The 21,808-nt window shown below is 42.0% G+C and overlaps 1 protein-coding gene across 1 annotated transcript in view; it reads right to left on the reverse strand.

Moving 5' to 3' along the window:
• Positions 1–21,808, reverse strand: part of YEATS4 (YEATS domain containing 4) — a 577,312-nt gene that overhangs the window by 204,638 nt on the left and 350,866 nt on the right. Inside the window, exon 4 of the mRNA XM_044088007.1 lies at positions 10,190–10,284. Within this exon, the coding sequence (XP_043943942.1) occupies positions 10,190–10,284 (95 nt within the window). The remainder of the gene's footprint in view (positions 1–10,189; positions 10,285–21,808) is intronic.

A 21,808-nucleotide genomic window follows, 5' to 3' on the forward strand; every position in this document is an offset into this window, starting at 1 on the left:
TTCAAGCACAAAATCAGTGACTTCTAAGCTGCATTAGTAACCTACAGAGCAAGTAATAGCACTCAATTCAGTAATAAATCCACAGACTTTTGCAGTTTATGGCTTAATAAAAGTTCAGTGATTTTTACCATCCTGAAATTGAACTTAAAAACCATACTGTTCAGTATAATATTCATTGACATTTACAGTTACAGGCTTGCTTAAGTTCAGTGATGGGCAACTAGTTAATCAGAAGCAGTATACACATTAAAGGTCTATGTTTGCAATTGAGATTGGCGTCACAGTTCAGTAACTGCCAGCCATCTGTGTAGAGCCCAGGCCACTTCAAGAAATTAAATACAAGCTAATAGGAGGAATTAATACAGAGAAATACACAGTGCCGCAAGGAGGCGCGAGCTAAATAACGTGGATGTGGGAGTTTTGCAACAGTGTTCAAGCATTTATAGGTGCTTGACAGTATCCGCAAAAGTACTGATTAGTTTGCTAATAGTCTAGACAGGGGTCCTGTATGCCATACTCAGAATAACTTTATCCTCTTTTGAAGGTATTCAATTCAGCTGAAGCAACCTAAATCAAAAGAAAGTGAACTAGGGGAATCAGATAAAGCTGCTTGACTCAAATCTTGTGCGAGTGCATGAAGCACTACAAAAAAAAATGCAGGTTGGTTCTTAATTCTGGTGCACAGCACAATGCAGCCTGTCCCAAACTTTGTGAGGGGCTGGGTTAAGGCAGACTGAGAGGTAGTATAAAAGGTCTGAAAGAGAGACACTAGATGTTATCGTTTTAGTCAGGTGATGTAGGCAAACACAGGATCACAGTCCCAGATGCATTTAAACACCATTGAATCTGCAGCAATAAATTACATTGAAAACGAGACAATGAATCTGCAGCAAAATAAATTACATTGAAAACCAGATAACAGAAGCAACGCTAACTGAAATACATGTTGAAAAAGCCTCTGCAAGGATAACCAAGTCACCTAATATATGTAAAAAATGTGTACCCACTTTAGCCTGCAGTGAGCTATAACTGGAGCTAGACACTGAAAGTGGATAGTTCAGAGAACTGACAATGTGATCCAGACACACAAATTTCAGAAACATCTGAAGTCTAGATGAATTTGGATGTGTTAAGCAGCTTTTAAGTATAGTGTTACCAGGAAACTTGAAAGAGGAAGAGGTAATGGGTCTTGAAGTGACATCACTTTAAAGTTTGGCACTATCCCAAACATGTTCAGGAAAGAAAGATCCAGAACTGGTCTCCAAGCATTTTATTTTGGCACTAGGAACATCCTTGAATAAGAACCCTTTCCCACCTGGGAATGAGGAACTGGTTCTATCACTCTTTGGGACATCATGTGATGGAGAATAAGTGGAAGATGAGGACTGACCCCCTAGAAAGGAAAAATTTCCTCCCATTGCCATCTCTAACCATGATGAATGACTTTCAGAACCCATTTGTCTGAAACAATCTGTGCCAAAGAGAAAAATGAAGATTCCGACTTTCTGAAGAGAAATGAGGGCCAGGGTGGGAGATGGTCACAAGGTCTCTTGAACAGTCAGACTTGGAGTGCCCTCGGTTTTTGGAGGTTTAAGACTTCTGCTTGGAACTCCTTTGCCATTTCTTCTTAAATTAGAAGTTATGTACTCACCATAACGTTCCATCTGAGTAGGTGTATTCATTTGTCTGCAACCTGTGGGTTATGGATCCGATATCGGATCCGAACCGGCATAGTTTTCCAGCTATGGATCCAAGCTCTCAGCTCCTCCCCTCACCCATAATGCCCTGCTCTACCCTCATGACCTCAGATCGAGTTTGCCAAAGCAACAATACCCTCAAAAGGGTAACAAGTAATATGCAGGAAACTGAAAGGCCAGGGGATAGGAGGCGGGATGGTTGCAGACAAATGAATACACCTACTCAGATGGAGCGTTATGGTGAGTACATAACTTCTAAATCTGAAGTAGGATATTCATTGTCTGCAACCTGTGGGACAGAGTCCCCAGCTACCTGAATCTTGGGCCATCATGGAAGGATATTCGAGCACCGGAGCCAAAGGATGCTCTACCCTAGATGCAAGATCCAACTTATAGTGAGAAATAAATGTATGAGATGAAGCCCGTGGCTGCTGCACAAATATCATCTAGAGGAATCCTAGCCTTGAAGGCTGCCGAGGTAGATACTGACCGGGTTGAATGGGCATGAACACCCTCCGGTGCGGGCCTTCCTGACGCTTGATAAGCCAATAAAATGCATTGTGAAATCCAGCGGGACAGAGAAACTTTAGAAATTGGCTTGCCCAAATTGAATTTTGCAAAGGAAATAAACAGCTGGTCGGATTGCCTATGACCAGCTGTCCTGTTGAATAAAATCTTAGTTGCCTGTGAACATCTAGTGAGTGTAGCCTATATTCACCTTTGTTTTCATACTTAGGAAGAAAACAGGGAGGTTAATGGATTGATTGATGTTTGCTTCAGAAGCGATTTTAGGAAGGAAGGACGGGTTGGTCCTGAGGGAGACACGGTCCGGATAAAACCAAGTAAGGAGGTTTAGCTGATAAAGCTTGAAGTTCAGAAACTCTCTTGGCTGATGTAATGGCTACCAAAAGGCTGTCTTGTAAGACAAGAATTTGAGATCCACTGTAGCCGGGCTCGAAGGGGAGCGGTCAAGGCCTGTAGGACCAGAGAAAGGTCCCAAGGAGGAACTGCTTGCTTAATAGGGGCCTGAGAAGGAAAGTACCCTTAAGAAAGGTTTTGCACAATTTGGCTGACATAAGAGGATTAGACTCTTGACCAATGTGATAGTGAGAAATAGCCGCCAGTTGAACTTTGACTGTGGAACTGCTGGCACCATCATTAAAGAGAGGTTAGAAAATCAAGCACTACAGGGAGAGGAACCGTGAAGGATCTAGGCCTTGCCGCTCCGCACACAGAGAAGCGTTTCCATTTGCTTGTAAACCTTTCTAGTGGATGGTTTATGAGCCGCCACTAAAATAGCCCTTACGGAGAAGAAATACCGAGTCCTTATCAAGAGTGGAACTGGAGCAGCCAAGCGGTCAGCTTCAGGTTGTCCAGGTTCGGAGGAGGAATGCAGGAAGGATGGGATATCAGATCCGGAATGGGATCTAGAATCCAAGGAGGATTCACCGAGTGAGACCTTAGGAAGAGGAACCAGATCTGTCGAGGCCAGAATGGAGCAATGAGAATCATTCTGCAACCCACCGAGAGGCTTTCTGAAGAACTTGCAGCATCAGAGGCAAGGGTGGATAGGCATACAGAAGACCGGGTGGCCAAGCATGCACCAGAGCGTCTCTTGGGGTACCTCCGGGAGGAGGTATTAGAGCGAAAAAACTGTCGCACTTGGTGTTTGAGGGAGAAGCAAAAACATCGCATGAAGGGGTTCCCCACCGTGCGAATATGCGTTCCGCTACTAGACAATTGAGAGACCACTCGTAAGGGGTCAGAATGGTGCGACTGAGCTTGTCCGCTAGGATGTTGGACCGACCGGAATGCGTTGCTATGAAAGCGATTGGTGGAGGTTGCCCATTCCCAAACTCTCATGGCCTCTCGACAAAGAGGGTAAGACCTTGTTCCCCTTGCTTGTTGATGTACCAGACAACAGACATATTGTCCGATTGAATCGCAATTGTTCCCAAGGGAAGAAAGTCCTGAAGTGCTAACGCTAAGAGCACTGCTCTCATCTCTAGAACATTGATATGCAGTAAGGTCTCTGAATCGTTCCACGTGCCTTGGACTGTCCGGCCCATAAAGTGCCCCCACCAGGCGGAGGCGTCCGTGGTCACCGTGGCGAGAGGAGAAGCACAAATGGGCGACCCTCGTGGAGATCCGGGAGTGGAGCCACCACAAGAGGGACCGCTTGCAAGCCTTGCTGATCGCTATGGGATGATGCATGGGAGAGCAAGGTATGACCACTGAACTAAGAGCGTCCACTGTAGAATGCATATTGAGCCTGGCAAGAGGAAGAAGTGCTATCGGCGAAGCCATGGACCCTAGAGCCCTCAGGACCAACTCCGCTGGAACAGAACATGAATGGAGAATGGCCGCACCTGGAGCTGCAGATTTAGAACTCTGTCCGCAGTAAGGAAGGCTCGTAAACTCCTTGTGTCTAGTCTGGCCCTATGAAATCTAAGAGCTGAGTGGGTGCCAGGTTGGACTTTTGTATTTATTGTGATGCCCAGAAATGGAGCAAGATGGAGAAAGGAGTCTGCCGAGAGAAGTAGATGCCTTGTTGGGCGGTAAGGAGCCAGTCGTCCAGGTAGGGAAAGACCTGCACCCCTGAAGCCTCAGGTGGGCCGCTACCACTGCTAGTACTTTGGTAAACACCCTGGGGCTGTGGTGAGACCAAAGGGAAGGACCCGAACTGGTAGTGACTGGCTCCCAGCCGAGGCGGAGAAACCTCCTGGGCGTCTGTCCATTAGGATGTGGTAGTACGTCCTTGAGATCTATCGAGCACATCCAGTGGCCTTCTCCCAGAAGGGGAGAATAGATTGTAGAGTGACCATTGAATTTTTCTTTGGGGACTGCCAGGTTCAAGAGAGAGGTCTAGGATTGGTCTTAGTTCCCCGTCTTTTTGGCACTAAAAGAACCTGGAGTAGAACCCTGATCCGATCTGGTCTGGGGAACGGGCTGGATGGCTCTTTTCTCTAGCAGATGGCCAATTTCTGCCAAAGCGGCCTCCCTTTGACCGGGTGGTACGTCTGGGAGGGACTTCAACTTTGGAAGGTGAAGGAAAGGAATGCGATATCCCTGGATATGATTTGGAGAACCCAGCGGTCTGATGTTATGGACTCCCATGCCGCTAGGTGCCCCAGCGTCCCCGACTGCCTCCAGAGTAGAGCAGTCGGGCAACCCTCAGGGTTGCTGCGGGCCCGTTCAGAGAAAGGTTCCCTGGACCCGAAGTTTCTGGGAGCCCCTCTGCCTCTAGGGCGGCGTCCTCCCTGTCCTCCTCTGCCACGGAAGGACTGGTTGTCGAGCAGGCTGGGACTGCTGCGACTTCGGAACCACATCTTCTTCTGACCCTTTTGGTTCCTAGAATAGGGCCTCTGGGGTGCAGAGAAGCGATTCCGATGGCAGACAGCGTCTTCCGTCCTTCTCGCTCTGGGTCAGCGTCATGACGGTCTTGCCAAACAGAGCAGAACCATCAAAGGCGTTATAGCGCCTTGAAGGGCTCAGAAAAAGTGGCGGAGCCAGGCCTGGCGTCTAGTGACCAGTCCTGTCCCCGCAGCTCTAGCGCCCTCCGTAGCATGGGAGAGTAGCCGCATAAGTATTGTGACTGACCTAAGAGTGGCCATTTTGGTGGAGTGCAGAGCTCTGTCCTCCTCCGAAATGGACTCAGGGGGGGATGCAGCGTACTCCTTAATAAGGTCTCGCTGCATCCGAATAACATGTGCCAAATAGTTCAGCGCCCTTACGAGAAGGTCGCCGAACTGAACATCCGCTTCCCCAAGCGGTCCATCATCGAGACTCCTTGCTCGGTGGGTGGACTGAGGGACTCTCCTGAGCCAGTTCCCTCTTTGTGGCGCCGCCATCAACATGGCATCTACAGGAGGCCCCTTACTCCAATGGGTCCTGTCAGAAGGCGGGCTAAGGATTCTATCAGGTCTTTTGGGAATTGGCTCCACGGTGTCCGGCTCCTTCCACGCCCTGGTGGTAATAAGGTCCACCAGGGGTCGGCAGGGGACACCCAAGAGGTAGACGGGCCCGTTTGAATGCCTCCAAGAACACGGACTCGTCCGAGGAAGACTTGGGGCAGACCACCCCCTATCTGAACATTTCCATGATGTCTCGAAGGAGACATCCTCGGGGGTGACCGTGGGGAGCCTTCCCCTTCCTCCAAGTCCGTGTCTTCAGTGAGAGACTCAGGAGTCAATGTGCCTCCTTTTGCACGTATGCTTGCGAGGCCTCCTCTGGGGGCTGTCAGAGGAGTCCTCAGCAGCAATTTGCTCCATGGGAGCAACTTGGGGCACAAGCGGGCTGTCCCAGGGGCCGGATGGTGGAAGCCTGGCCCAGTGCAGAGGGGCGGGGAGGCGAAGCAAGTGCCGGGGTCCGGAGACCCTCAACAGAGCCCTCTCCACTACATCAAAAGCCGAAGGGAGCCGACCTCGACCAAAGGATCCGACAATGGCTCCCCTCGGATCCGAAGAGTGGATCGGGCGGCGCCGAAGCACTCGGATCCGAAGGACAGTGCGCTCCGACACAGACGGCGCCGAAGGAGCACTGATCCCCGGATCCGGCTCGGATCCAGGCTCCGAGATCGGATCCGGCGCTCGAGGGCATGGTCGGATCCGGTACCAAGTACTATCGGCTCCGACCTCCCCGGCTCGAAGCTGCTCGGCTCCAGTTGCTCGAACCCGGAGCGGGTCGGAGAAGGAGCAATAGGCTTAAAAGGGTGTTGAGCTCCCCGAGGGGAGGCAAAGCACTCCCATCTGCATCTGGGCCTGGATGAACCTTCTCATCATCCGGTCCAGATCAGCATCGAAAGGCTATGGGTAGATCTCGGCGAGGCTACCGAGGTAGGCCTGGAATGCCTCCTCGATAGCCTCGGCGGAGATCGGTCTCCTCCTCCTCAGGACCCGGTGAGAAGCACACAGGTGACGGGCCGAGAAGGAGGAGACCGCGCCACAAGGAAGCCGGAGAAGCCGCTTGGCTGGCGGGGCGAAACAGAGGTCTCGGCCCGCTTGTGGTGCTTCTCCCTCCGGTCCTTTCTAGATGCATCCCTCTCCTCTCCAGAAGCGGGAGTTTGAGTCCCGGAGCAGGAGGGTGCCACAGGGGAACTACTGCAGCCGGGAGTCCCGAAGGAGCGGAGGTCGGGCCGAGTCGGCGGTAAAGACCCGCCAAGACCAGCTTGGACCTCCGCTCCTCAGTGCCCTGGGGTTGAACCCTGCACAAATGGAACAACCAGATGTGAGGTGTTCAACCCCAAGACACTAACACGTGTGGCCATCAGCGGTGAGAGCTTATGGCCACACTCGAGCATTTAGAAAAAATGGACTTAGGCTGTTCAGCCATAGTCACTAAAGTTAACCCAAAGTTACAGAAAGTAACTAAACAATAAAGAAACACACAGGCCTCACACACACTCTACGTACCAGCGAGGGGAGGGAATAAAAATTATTACTGAAAATTAAATTAAACTAAAAACAGTGAATAATAATAGGAAACCTACAACTTTCACACAAAAATTATTAAAAAAGGAAAAAATTCTCTATTTTTAAACAAGAAAAATCCACTTAGCTGAGAGCTATGAAATCCACATCTAGTTACCAGCGCGGCAAACAAGATCTGAGGTCATGAGGGTAGAGCAGGGCATTATGGGTGAGGGGAGGAGCTGAGAGCTTGGATCCATAGCTGGAAAACTATGCCGGTTCGGATCCGATATCGGATCCATAACCCACAGGTTGCAGACAAATGAATATCCTACTTCAGATCATCTGTTTACCTAATGATTTTGAGACTGCAGATTCCATTTTTTTGCCAAACGAAAAGTCTTATAAATTCCATGGATCAGCCTGCTCTTTTAATCACACTTTTTGATCACCTCTGCAGCAGAGTGGCGAGACATTAAATTTCTATGCAAGGGAGAATTTAAGATCACATTTTTAACATCTTGAAGGTGCTGAGAATGCAGCCATATAAGCCTTCTTAGAGCAGTACCATCAGCCATAACCCAGGAATTCGTATCAGAGTCATACACGCACTGCAAGCAATAAGTAGTGACGTGCAATAGAAAAAGCTAACTTGTTTAAAGAAGGGTTTTCCTCACAAGGAGACACTGCAGATAAAACATTCATCTGTCAGAACAAACTTTAACTTGCGAGCTGACAATTCAAAATTCTGAAAAATCAATGTTTTAGAAGAATACACTTTAATTCCAGTCCTACTCTTTCAGATGACGATGGGAAAATGATTAATAGGTATGGGAACAACTACATGCTTGGCAGCAGTGGTATCAACTGCTGGACACACACGCACTCACACACACACACACACACACACACACACACACACACACACACACACAGGCAGCACACACAGGCAGCACACACACACACACAGGCGCACACACACACACACACACACACACACACAGGCACACACACACACAGGCACACACACACACAGGCGCACACACACACAGGCAGCACACACACACACAGGCAGCACACACACACACACACAGGCAGCACACACACACACACACAGGCAGCACACACACACACAGATGCACAGACACACACAGGCAGCACACGCGTACACACACACACATTACACACCGCGTACACACACACACACGTACACACACACACACACACACACACACGTACACACACACACACACGTACACACACACACACACGTACACACGTACACACACACACGTACACCCGCACACGTACACCCGCACACACACACACCCTCTAAAGCAGACAGAACAAAAGGAATGGGTGTAGGTTCTGGTAAATCTTTCTGTAACAACTCAATAGTATTTTCTGATGGACTGAGAAACCTCAGTATTTTCCCACTGAAAACACTGGTGCATTCTAGCAATCTCACAGAACGAGAGTCCTTCAAAGGGAGAATCAGAAACTGAGGTCTCTTTGGAGTCTGAATCAGAAATCGTGGAAAAAAAACTGAATCCATCCCTGCATCTTCTTGTTCAGATTTAGAATCTTGGATCTCTTCAGGAAAAGTGGAATCCCTCTTTCTGTTAACAGAAATGACTTTACAAGAAGGATCAACAGCCTATATTGAGCCCCGAGCCAGTCCCAGGAAACTACTACTATCCAAGGAAATTTGAAGAGGAATAGAGACATGCTTAGTTTTTGGTTTCTTTTTGACAGGAAAAAAGAGGGTCAACCATGTTACTATTGGTAGCAGCTGGTTCCCCATGGATGGGCACAACATTTGGACACAAGGAAACTTTCCCTGTTCCCTCTCCAAGGGCAAGAGTGGCTCTCCCTTGTCCACTGAAGGGACTCCAACAGCTGCAGAGGATGTAGCTAACTCCTGGTTCATAGTGGCTGTAGGTGCTACACCAGAGGGATTTGGGGTAAAAGATGAGTGGTCTGAATTACAAATGGCCACAGCAGTGTCACCCACTTGGGCTGAGGCAACTGTGAATCTGCTATGGTGGCAATGGCTGTTTGCTTATAGATATATGTATATCTTTTTTTTTTTTTTTTTTTTTCTATTTTTCTGCCTGGAAGAGGGACTTACTCATGGGACTGGTAGTCTGTTCCATGGTCAAGCCAAAAACGGTGCCTCTTTCCCAGGGAAGAAAAGCAGCAAATGTGACAAACTTCTAGTCCACAAAAGTTAGTTTATTACAGAACAAAAACAGTAAAAAGCACCTTAAAACACTATGCCAGCCCCACATAGGAAAACTAAACACAATTTCTCTACAGAAAATATGTTTTCAGTCAGTTTACAGTACTGTTAAACTGACAGAAAAGAAAAACGTGCCCCCTTTTTAAAAGTACATTACAGTCTTGAGACAAGTTCATTAAAACACACTGCTAGCTTTAAAATAACTTTCTTGAAGAGGAAAGTAATGATTCAATAAAATATTTATTTTTTCCCCCAAAGGGAACTTATTTGCCCAAAAAAGGAAAACACAAGCCAACAGTCAATCTTCAAAAAGCCTCAGAGGAGGGTACACTTCAGAGGCAGTAAAGCTCTGAGGGGCTTCACTCCCAAACTTGTCTTTTAGTTAGCTCAGCTTGAGCTGTTTGACAGTTTGGGTGCATGGAAACTTTGGAAGTTAGTTGGCTGTTACGTCCTTGGCAGGATAAAAGCCATATAGCCAAGGTTACTGCAGCAGTGATCAACATGATGAACATCAACCTGTACAGTCTTCATAAATATGATCCTGGTTGCTATAACTGCATTTCATTCACCTCTCAGGTCATGACTGGTAAGGGTCCTCTGACCAGCCCACCTAACTAGTAAACAAAGAATAAATAAAATAATGTATTCTTCAAAAAAATCTAATTTGCCTGACATAACTACAGCTTTCTGATATTCATTTTAAAACCCATCCTTTGCCTTTTGGTGTCTAATGTTCACACAGGAAATTAAGGCATGCTCACAAGGTCTGGCAATAATGATGACTTATGAGAAATTATCACTGTCTTAAAAAATATATAAGCATTTTAAAATATTGTACTTACAGGCCTCTCATTTGGATCAATGAAAAATATTTTTATGATGATTTCAAATTCACCCCAGCCTGTTTCTGTGATTTCATATGGTGGTTTGGTAACAACTGAAAAAAATAACAACATTAATTACTCTAAAAAAATATGAAAATGAATGTCCACAATAATTTTACATCACCCAAGTTTAATCAATGAAGCCACTTTACACCTAATACTTCTCAAGTAATTTCTAGATAACTGAAGCACAGCCTGTCTTGCTTTGTTGCCTTGTACTTACTTTTCCACTTGTAAATGGGCCAGCAATACCAACAATGTGCCATGAGCAAGGCAGACTCAGATCAGTATGTAATTCTTCAAAATGAAAGATACCCGATAAGTCCCTAGCTAGACTGAAAGGGTAAACAAGGTTTGAAAGATAACCTGAAATCAATTGCACTCCAAAAATAGAACATAAAAAGAAATAAAGTAGAGGTATGAGTGGTGCTAAAAAACTGTATGGTAAATGTAGGTAAAGCATCCTACCAGAAAGGCTCATCCAGACTCTGCTACACTTTGCTGTGAAGGAAAGGTTAGTTTGCTGTTATTTTTTGTATTTCTGTATTGCCTTTCTATATTTTGAATACTGTAGTTTGTTTTCTTTACCTTGTGTTTTGCTTGCATTCTGTTTAACAGCATATTAAAACTTCAAAAGAGACCACAGCTCTCTCTGTTCTGAGTCAGGCAGAATTTTTCCCCTGCCTCCCACCCATTTAAGTTGTCTTGTTAAATACCACTGTCTTTCTAGTTGCCCGCCTCTTATGTTAATCTGACCATATATCTCATTTCTCTCTACTTTCACTGGCTTATGTGAGTAATCACAAAACCATCACTTTTGAAATCTCACCCTTCAATTATTTAAATTTATTGGCCATCCTACAGTATTTCATAGTACCAAAATACAAAAGTAACCACCCCTTTCAGTCCATCTTGCTGTTTTAAAATAGTAACTCTCCACTAAACCTTAACTTTTTAAACAGGTAAAACTCAAGTTACCTACTTTCATATCTAACTTCTCTAGTGCACACTGCAGAGTGCATTCTTTTCAATCTTACCTTTAAGCATCCCTGTTACTAGCACTTTCTCTAATACCTAAAAGATCATCTCTACTTGACTCCAAGTAGACTTTTCTCTATCTGTTAAACCTAGCACTTGCTCCTACAGTACTTATTACCTTGATACGGCACTCTTATAGATAGCACCCCAAAAGGCAAACCCCCATTTCTCGGTCACTCACGTCCCCGAATCTCTTTTAAAGTTTTTTGTCTAGTCCTTCTAGCATGTCTGGGATCAGTTGCTAGTGTCCTCTCCTGCTCAGCTGGTGAACCTGGGAATATTGAGGCAATGTTACAATTGCCTCATGTACACAGACAACCCTCTCCTCCTCCCACAAAACACAAATACATGCGAGAGATGCAACTATACGGCCAAACTGGAGGCTGAGCTCTCTCAACATAGGACTGGCAAGACCAGTCAGGAAGAGAAGGTTACCACACACACTATAGACCCAGTCTCACATAGTACCATCACAACCTCAAATCATACACATAAACACACAAAGACATACTTTCAATGGCTCTGATCAAAAATCTACCAAAACAGCAGAGGCCACCAAAGCAGACACCCAAACAACCACCACCTCAGAACACAACACCTGCAACACATAGACCTCACAGTCAGAGTGTCAAACAGTCACAGCCCTTAAGGCCAAACACAATGCCAGACACACTAGTCATTGGTGACTCCATAGTCAGACACACTGGCGTCCGCTCACCAGACTGAGTAAGGAGAAGGTCACAGTAAGCTGCCTGTCGGGCTAGAATCCGCCACATAACGCAAGCACTCAGGTCTCTCAACAGCAGGTACAAATATGACTCAGTCATTGTCCACGCTGGTGTAAGCGACCTGAGGCGTACCTCCTTGGACTACATGAAAAGAGACATTGAGGAGCTCTCTGATTATGTAGCCCAGGCAGGTATGACCCTGACCTTGAGCAGTATCCTACCTTCACCAAGAATGATGCCACAATACAGAGATAAGATGATCAGCTTTAACAATTGGCTTAAACTCTGGTGTCATTCAAAGGGGATCAATGTCTGTCTGCCTGGGATGACATGCTGGACAAGCCACGCTGCTTCAAGGGACGGCTTGCACCTGTCACCCTGGGATTCGGATATTGGCAAAGGCTCTTGCCACCCCATAGTGCCTTTTTAGGCAAGGCTCAAATTCTAAACCTACCACCCTAGAACACAAAAAGGAAAAAACTAAGGGTAATGCTGCTCAATGCCAGAAGTCTAAATCTCAAAATGCACGCACTCGAGGCCCTTCTCAGTATGGAGAACATCGATGTCTGTGCAGTGACAGAAACCTGGTTCAAGGCTCCTGAGAGCACCCCAGCACTATCAGGTTTTACCTCTTATCATGCGTTCCGGCCCCAAAATCCGGACAATACCAAGAAAGGAGGGTATCCATATTCAACAAAGACACCCACACCTCAAGACTGGTGGCAACGCACGATGCATCGGAGACCATCCAGGTGCAATTAACCATAGGCAAGACTGCTCTGCAAATTGTAGCATGTTACAGGCCACCCTCACAAACTCAGGAACCTCACATGGCCTTCCTGAAAACACTAGAGAGGATAAATGTATCACCAAACACCATCATACTAGGTGACTTCAATTACCCTAATATAGACTGGGAACACTACTCAAGCCCAAACACCCTAGCCCAAAAGTTCCTGGAATTCATAAACTCAAATGCCATGGAACAACTAGTCACCATCCCACAAGAGGAGAAAACATACTTGATCTCATCATCACGAACATGGGAGCACAATGTTCAACACCGGAAGTATACCCCTCACTGGTGAGATCAGATCACAAACTAATCTCGCTGGAGGTCCTCATCCCACCCCACCTGAAATAAAAAGACCACAGTAAAGAACTTCTCGAAGCCGACTTCACACTTCTAAAGACTAGTGTGGTCTCCTTTAAGGCCCCCGAGCCGACGGAAAACAGTACTCAAGCCGCTGAATCACTTACACATGCCTTCTACCAGCACCTGCAGGACTGCATGGATAAGGCAATCCCAAGCAAAACAAAGACTCTTTGTACCAAAGGCAAGCGTCCACTCTGGTGGACCCCAGCCATAAACAAACTCTACAACAAAAGGAGGAAGCTACTACAAGATAGAGCAAAATCCTTAAAAGGTAAGACACCCTTGATCACTATAAGTAAAAACTAAGAGCTCTCATAAAATCATCCAAAGCAAATTTTGAGAGAAAAATAGCTAAAGACTCAAAAGACAATCATAAGGCCTTCTTTAGCTATGTTAGAAATCTGGGAGGAAACTCCCAGATATGCTCAGAACTAGTTCAAAATGATGTGAAGATTACTGATCCTACAGACATTGCCAACATACTGGCTGACAGGTTCAGTGCAAACTTCTCCCCTCCCCAAAAGGAGAGATATCTATACCAGCGATTGCAGCCCCCAAACATCTCCAACGCCCAAGTGAGAACTGCTCTCTCCAAAGCAAAAACACAGCAGACATGGGACCTGATGGTGTCCCCGGCTGTGTGCTCCACGAACTCAACGAGGAATTAAACCCACAGCTAGGACAGCTGTTTAATCATAGTCTTACCTCTGGATACGTACCCAGGAGTGGCGCACTGCAACTGTGGTCCCACTTCACAAAGGCGGTGCCTCCACCGACCCTGGAAATTACCGGCCCATTAGCTTGACAAGCCTTATCTGCAAAGCCATGGAGAGGATCATAATGGACCTCATAAATAAAGACATAGGAATTTGCAGACTTTGGATCCATCCCAGTTTGGCTTTGTCAAAGGCAGATCATGCCTTCTAAACTTGGTTGACTTTTTGAAACAGTCACCAAAGCCATTGATGAGGGAAAGGCAGTCCATACAGCCTACCTCGATCTGGCGAAGGCCTTTGATACAATACCCCACTCGGGTATCATTGAAAAACTCATCAGCTTAAATGTTAACCCATACATCACAAGATGGGTTGCAAACTGGCTGAGTGACAGAACCCACAGGGTCAGAGTTGCTGGCGCCATGTCAGACTCAAAGCCTGTCACAAGTGGTGTACCACAGGGCTCAGTCCTGGGCCCACTCTTGTTTGGCATCTACTTTTCCAAGTACAAGCAAACACAGGAGGGTTATGGCTGACAAAGTTTGCAGATGACTGCAAACTGGGCGCCATAGTAGAAAACACATCTGACACAGATATCCTTCAGAAGGGTCTCACAGAAGCGGATAACTGGTGCCAGAGCCATGGCCTAAAGTTAAATGCCAAAAATGCATAGTCATACCCTTCGGGAAAAACAAGGTTACCCCTAGCTACCAAATAGGTGGCAATCCACTGAGTACAGAAGAAGTTATCAGGGACCTGGGGACCCAGGTTGATAGTAGTCTGTCATTCGACACCCATGTAGCTAAAGTAGTTAGGAAGACCTTCTACATTGCCCACCTTATCATGAAGGGATTCTCATCTAGATCAAGGGAGGTCATAGTCTCCTATACTCATCACTCATCAGACCAATGATTGAGTACAATGCCCCATTCGAATGTATCTGACCCGACACTTGCAGCAGCTGGAGAGGCCACAAAAGTTCCTCACCAAAAGGATAAAGGGTCTCAAACATCTGTCCTATGCTGCCCGACTGAAAGAACTCCAGCTCTATTCAGTAAACACCGCTTGCTCAGAGGTGACCTTTGCCTAACATACAAGGCCATGTCAAACCCAGATTTGATGAATATGCTTCACCTCAAAAATCTAGATCCGTCAGAGCCACAAGGCGGAGACTTAAACCTCGACACGGCTATTAATAGGACGTGCTGGAGGGATAGATTCATCACCCAAAGACTCCCTATGCTGTGGAATAAAATCCCGGTATATGTGAGGCAGAGCACCTCGCTGGCCTTGTTCAAGAGAAATCTTGACCAATGGATGGGAGATCGCAGATATACCCCAGGGATTACCTCAGTGTCACTGCTCAACAGAGGCACAGCAAAATAATGGGTATAGTTCCCCATACTAAAGGGGTGGCGTAAGCCACAAAACTATGGGCTAGGCTTGTAAATGCCCTCGGGCAGATAGCCTAGTATGAACCTATGAACCTATCAGCTACTGCTCACCGAGTGTTAAAACTATACATACATTAACTGTTGCCTTCATAAGAAAAAAATGCAGCCACACAAAATGTCTACCAAGACATTTAGTCTTTAAAGATATCATAGTCAACATTCAATACCCATAAAAATGTATATCCACAAGACAGGACCAAAAGAAGCATCCACCAAAGACACAACCCTTTCCAATAACACACCACAATGTAGACAAAATAAAGCCCACTGTCATAATGGGGGCTGGTATTTCCATCATTTTTTTCCTTCCACATACTTAAATGCTAAGGATGGGTCCAGGGAGAAAATATATAGTAAAGCAAAGATACCCTAGAGATGGACAGATTTGGTTTTATTTGATAAGCAGACAGGAGGGCTGGCCTGAATATATCACACATTTGTATTAATCTTCAAGCAACTTTCCTCCCACACTTATCTTCGTTCTCCTCTCTTTACACACACACACACACACACACACACACACACACACACACACACACACACACACACAATTACATGCATGCACACACACACACCTACATACACACTCTGTAGGTTTCAGTCAATTTACAAGATAGTTTATTTATGTCATATAGTTAAAAAATACAAGAAATACTTCACAACCTCAGATTACAGCAGTCTAGAGAAAGACAGACAGGCAGAGACTGAAAGGCAGCTGTACAGAATTCCTCATTAGCCTTAACACATTTTTATTTTTAATTTGGCTATAATAACTCAGTAAATCAAGAACAAGGAAAACACACACTGATGACTAATGTGATATGGAAATAAGCTACAAGAATTGTTGGTCCTAGTTTTGAGAAGGCCTTTTCAAATATTTACTAATCCAAGAGGGATTCTATTTAAAAATGTTGCCGCCTTGTTTTTTGGGGGTTTTTTGGTTTTAAAATAGAGAAACAAATCAAATCTAAAACAAATAACTATTTACACAGTTCCACAGCTGATCAAATACATCAAAGTTATACATAATAACAATTGACACTTTTCAAGTAAGTCTTTAAGTTTAAGTCAAGATTTGTATGAATGTGTAATATTAAAAGTCATCGTCTTTACAGTATGCAGTTCACTACTACAAACATTTGCCATACTAATAAATTCAACACTAGAAGGGGTAACTACTTTTCCAATTTTTAGTAATTATTTTTCTGGCTATAACAACAGACCAAAGAAGAGGCAGTTGCTTTTTGAAATTATCTCAGGAATCGGAGCATTAAACAAAACTAAATATTTAGAAATATTTCATCTGGCTGACCATAGAGCTTGAATGAAGTTATTAACTTACTTCCAAAAAGGGGAGATGACTTCACATTCAAATACCATATGCTTCCAACCAGCTATTATTTCAGAATCACATCTCCACCATTTAATTCTATTTTGATTTAAACACAGTTGTAATTTTGTTAGGAGTGACAAAAGCTCTGGGTAAGAATTTCCAAGTGAACATTTTCCAATACAATGAAAATGTGGCTTTATCCATAGACTTTAATATTATTTTCTTGTATTCTTCAGAGAAGTCTTCACTATTAATTTTTGAGGAATAGGTCAAATAGGAATTGTCTAAATATGTGAAATCTAACCTAAGAATTTTATACATTTGTGACAAATGTGATTTTTCATTGCATTATTGATGTTTATTAAGAACTCCAATAATTTGGGGAACTATTTCTTATCTAGGTTAAATATCTTATTTATCTCTGTGTTCACAAAGTCTCTAAGTATTTGTAAAATTAACCAATTTTCAGAATCTTGATTGTATTTGGACCTTATATTTTCAACAGTATGTATATCAGTACCATTTAAGAATTTATGCCAATGAATTAAGTTACTTTGTTGTTTCAATTCTAGCATTTTGTTGAAGCTACGAGTTTCTAAGCAGTCATTTGTATATGCTATTGGAAACACAGACATATTAAGTCTTTAATACAATGGTTAGAATATGTGAACTTTTGGAAAGAGGAAATGGCTTTATTTAAATAGGGAATTTGAGAAGAATGTGTAATTCCATTTATGCAAAAATCATTTAACAACCACATAAAACTATTAGGGACGATTTGTTTAAGACTAATTGTGATATATTATTTAATGATATGTCTTGATGTAGTTGTTTCCATTTTGAATCATAAGATGAATTTATCCAGAATACTTTAACTTTTACAATTAATGAAATAGCATACTATTGAATCTCAGGTAATCCTATTCCACCATTATCCAAACCTTTCTGTGCCAATCAAAGGAAACTCTTGGTTTATTAGGATGCCAAAAAATTGAAGTAGAACATTTATTTTCTTTATCATTTTTTTGGGTGGAGATAGTACTAAAGATTGTAAGATAAACAATATTTTAGGGACAAATACCATCTTAATATGAATTAATCATTCTTCCATGGTAAAGAATTTGTAAAAATTTTAAGTTTAGTCACAAATTGTATCAGCAATCTCTTGAAAGTCTGTTTGCTTCATCTCTTTACTATTAGACATAATGGTTATGCCAATGTATTTCATTTTATTGCTATTCCAATTGAAGTTAGAATATTTTTGCATGAATAATTTTTTATTAATTAATAATGTACTTGTTTTATTATCAATAAATCTTATGTTAGAGATTTTTTCAAACTGACACATAGAGCTAATTATATGTTCTAATGAATTTTATATTTCCTCTTCTTAGCAAAATATCATCAGCAAAGAGTTGACTCTTTAGTTTGAAATCTTTTATTTTGATACCATTAATGTTCTTATTGCATCTAATACTATTAGCAAAAGGTTCTACAGCGGATACAAAAACTAAAGGTGATGGACAGACTTGTTTTGTGCCTTTTTGTAATTTAAAGGAACTGGAAAGAAAATAATCCAGTTTAACATAAGCACAAGAGTTATTTTATAACTTAGAAATTAATGCAATTAGCTCAGGTGAGAAATTATACACAGAGTATTTTAAACAGCTACGACCAAATAACTAAGTCAAAAGCCTCATCTAAATAGAGACTAATGATAGACTATGCAAATAAAAAAGAACTATTAGTTATGTTTTCTTATTGTATTATCCTGTACTTGTCTATTTAAAATAAACCTAGTTTGAACATTGTTAAGCTTTAGGTAAAATTAGATTAATTCTGTTAGCTAAAATGGACATGAACATTTTATAGTCCACATTTAAAAGTGAAATGGGTCTGTATGATGATCACTCTGTAAGATCCTTATCTTGTTTTAAAATAGGTGATATAAGGGAATATTTCCATGATGGGGGGAACTTCAGCAGTTGTTTCTACTTCTCTATGGACCTTATCTAATATTTTAACTACATCATCTGGTAGTATTTTATATAGTTCTGGTATAAGACCATCTAAGCCTGGCTGCTTATTATTTTTTAACTTTTTAATTTGATCTTTTACTACTGTTAAAGTGAATGGTCTATCAATTTTTTATTTGTTCACTTGTTATTTTATTATTTATATTTCCCTTAGAAAAGTTTCACTATATCATCATTATCTAGTTATTTGTATTATTATATTTGTATTCTTCTTTTTCTTTCAGCTGCTCCTGTTTAGGGGTCGCCACAGTGGATCATCTGTTTCCACTTCTTCCTGTCCTCTACATCTTGCTCTGTTATACCAACCACTTGCATATTCTCTCTCACCACATCCATAAATCCTATCTTAGGCCCTCCTCTTTTCCTCTTATCTAGCAGCTCCAGCCTTAGCATCCTTCTCCCACTATAATCAGCATCCCTCCTCAGCACATGTCCAAATCAATGCAATCTTACCTCTCTGGCTTTGTCTTCAAACCGTCCAACCAGAGCTGATTATTTATATTTCCATAAAATATTTTAAAGCCCTCAACAATACCTTTAATACGTGTTCTACTTTCATTTTTATTATTTATATGTGTTATAATTTATTTTGATATGATTTAGTTTATTCGTGTTCTTTGATCTAAGAATAAGTTTACTGAATATGCCTGAAGTTTTTAAAATTTTCCTAGGTTTATTGAAACTTTATGATTTAGAATTTCAACATATTTTGTATTTAAGTTTTTAAGTTCAGACTGATAATGTCATTTGGTTTTAGATTTAACTTTAGTGTGTCTATTTTGGCCTGTAGTGTATTCAATTCTTTGTCCCAGTCTCTTATTTTACTAATATACCAGCTTGTAACTCTTCCATTTAAGTAAACCTTTAGTGAATCCCACAGAACAATATCAGTTACTTCACCAATCATGTTTATTTTTAGGACATTTTTGATCTCTTTAACATACCAACCCTTGAATCTTTCGATTTTAATAATGCACACTAGTAATCCCTTATGATGTATTAAATTGTTAGTTTTTAAAATGATACTAAAGATTATAGCATTATAGCTTGACAATGGAAATAAAACTACTGAAACTTCTCTGACATATGATAAAATTTGTGCCTCAAACAATCTGTTATCAATTTGTTTGTGTTCCACATCTATATGAATAATGGGTAAATTGAAGTGAGTTTGTTTCCCTTAGCTAATATATATCCTTTAAATTCATTAGATTTACAACATTTGTTAAGTGTTTGGCTGAAGATGTGATATTCATCTTTCTATCTGAGGTGGAAACTTTGTCTGATAATATACAATTAAAATCAACAGCCATTATGACTTCACCTTTCATGTAATAGGCTACAGTGTCTAATTTTTTGCATCTTTAGCTTCAACTGCTGCAATCCAATACAGTTGGCCAAAGTATAACGTTTTCTGTTCCACTCAGTTATAACAATGGTTAACATCCCATTTTTATCAACATAGGTATATTTTACTTTAGGCATTACTGATGAGTTCTTCCATAAAATGAGGGTGCCTCTTGTTTTAGCTCGAAAGCCAGAACCTGCTAAAACCAAATAATCATTTAATAAACGTTTATTTACAACTTTATTAAGTAAATGCATTTCCTGTAGAAATACCAATCGAGCTTTATGTAATTGCAAGTTTTTGAACAGACTCCTCCTCTTTACTGGATTATTTAATCCAGTAATATTAACAGATATGCATTTAAAATTATTTATACAATAGAGAAAAAAACAGGTATAATGAAATCACATTTATGTACAGAACTTATTATATACTTTATATATAAGAATATGAAATCTTCCGCTATCCACAAAACTTTTGAAACAAATAAATTACCTAATGCTTTAACCTTAAAACATTCTACCATGGAATAACGTATTCCTAGTTTGCTGAAAAAGATTAACAAAGTGCCTCTGAAACTCTCCATTAGACTAACAACACTTAGCTCATGCTTCTGATTCGTATTAATGTACCTCGTATATTTAGTGTGCACCATCTTAGAAAAGCTTGTCAGTAAGTTATTATGAATAAGAAAAATTAAACAGGTGTTCAGAATCTTTATTATAAGCTGACCAAACGGAATATCTCTGCAATCCTCTTTTCCTGTACCTCACATTATCTCCCTGGTCTATTACAGGGAAGAAGTCGGCTGTTATTTTCATATTTATTAAATTATAGGTTACATGATTTTATACTTTTGTATTTTATTTACTATGTGTAAAGTTGTTCAGAGGATCAGAAGTTCATAAATTAGTACCAGGCTAACTGTCCTTGTGGACCACTCCAAGTCCAGTCAATTACCCATGTGAAAATCAGACCCTGCACCTTCTGTCTATAAGGTGAACACTAACTACTATGCCAAACTCCCACCCTTGTAGACATACTTGTATTCTTTAACTGCATACATATTTACTAATTCTGATCTCTTTCTATTTCTGTTTATATACTATGTCTTGCACTATTACTATATTCCTAGGTTTTGTATTTTAGCTATAATCCTAGTGGAGAGTATGACATAATAGAACATTTATATTTACCCTTATATATTTAATACCCTTTAATCTAGTACCACTGTTAGAATCAGTCCTATTTTTCCCTAAATGTTAGGTCTAACAGTATCCGAACAAACATCTGAAAAATCTTCCTATTTAGGATTCAAACTTTCCGTAATAAATTGTTCTGAGATATTAAGTTTTGTTACCATTAAAAAACAGACAATAACAGAGAAACACAATCCTATTTTTTTTATCAGAAGTGTCATTCCATAGGCTAGTATATAAACTATCCTTTTGTTACAGTGCAAACATTCAGAACTATTAATAACTGACAGCAGTTTACAATGCAATTCACTGTCTTTTGCTTATCATCTAACTTGTATTCATTTACATCTTAGCATATGATTCAAAGTATTATGATTATTTACTTTTAGACAGGAGGAAGTAACCTGGACACCTCTAACTCCTGCAGCATCACAAAAGTGCTCCTGATTCTAATGAATCTGTTTCAAGCTGGTCCTCATGACAAGGGCTTGCAAATGAACACTATCAGCTATAGTTCATACAAAAACATTCACGAGTGAATCCAAGCCACTTCTACTTTAAACCAATCT

This window comes from Protopterus annectens, chromosome 11.part0, assembly GCF_019279795.1.
Source record: "Protopterus annectens isolate FY-2018-M chromosome 11.part0, PAN1.0, whole genome shotgun sequence".
Taxonomy (NCBI): domain Eukaryota; kingdom Metazoa; phylum Chordata; order Ceratodontiformes; family Protopteridae; genus Protopterus; species Protopterus annectens.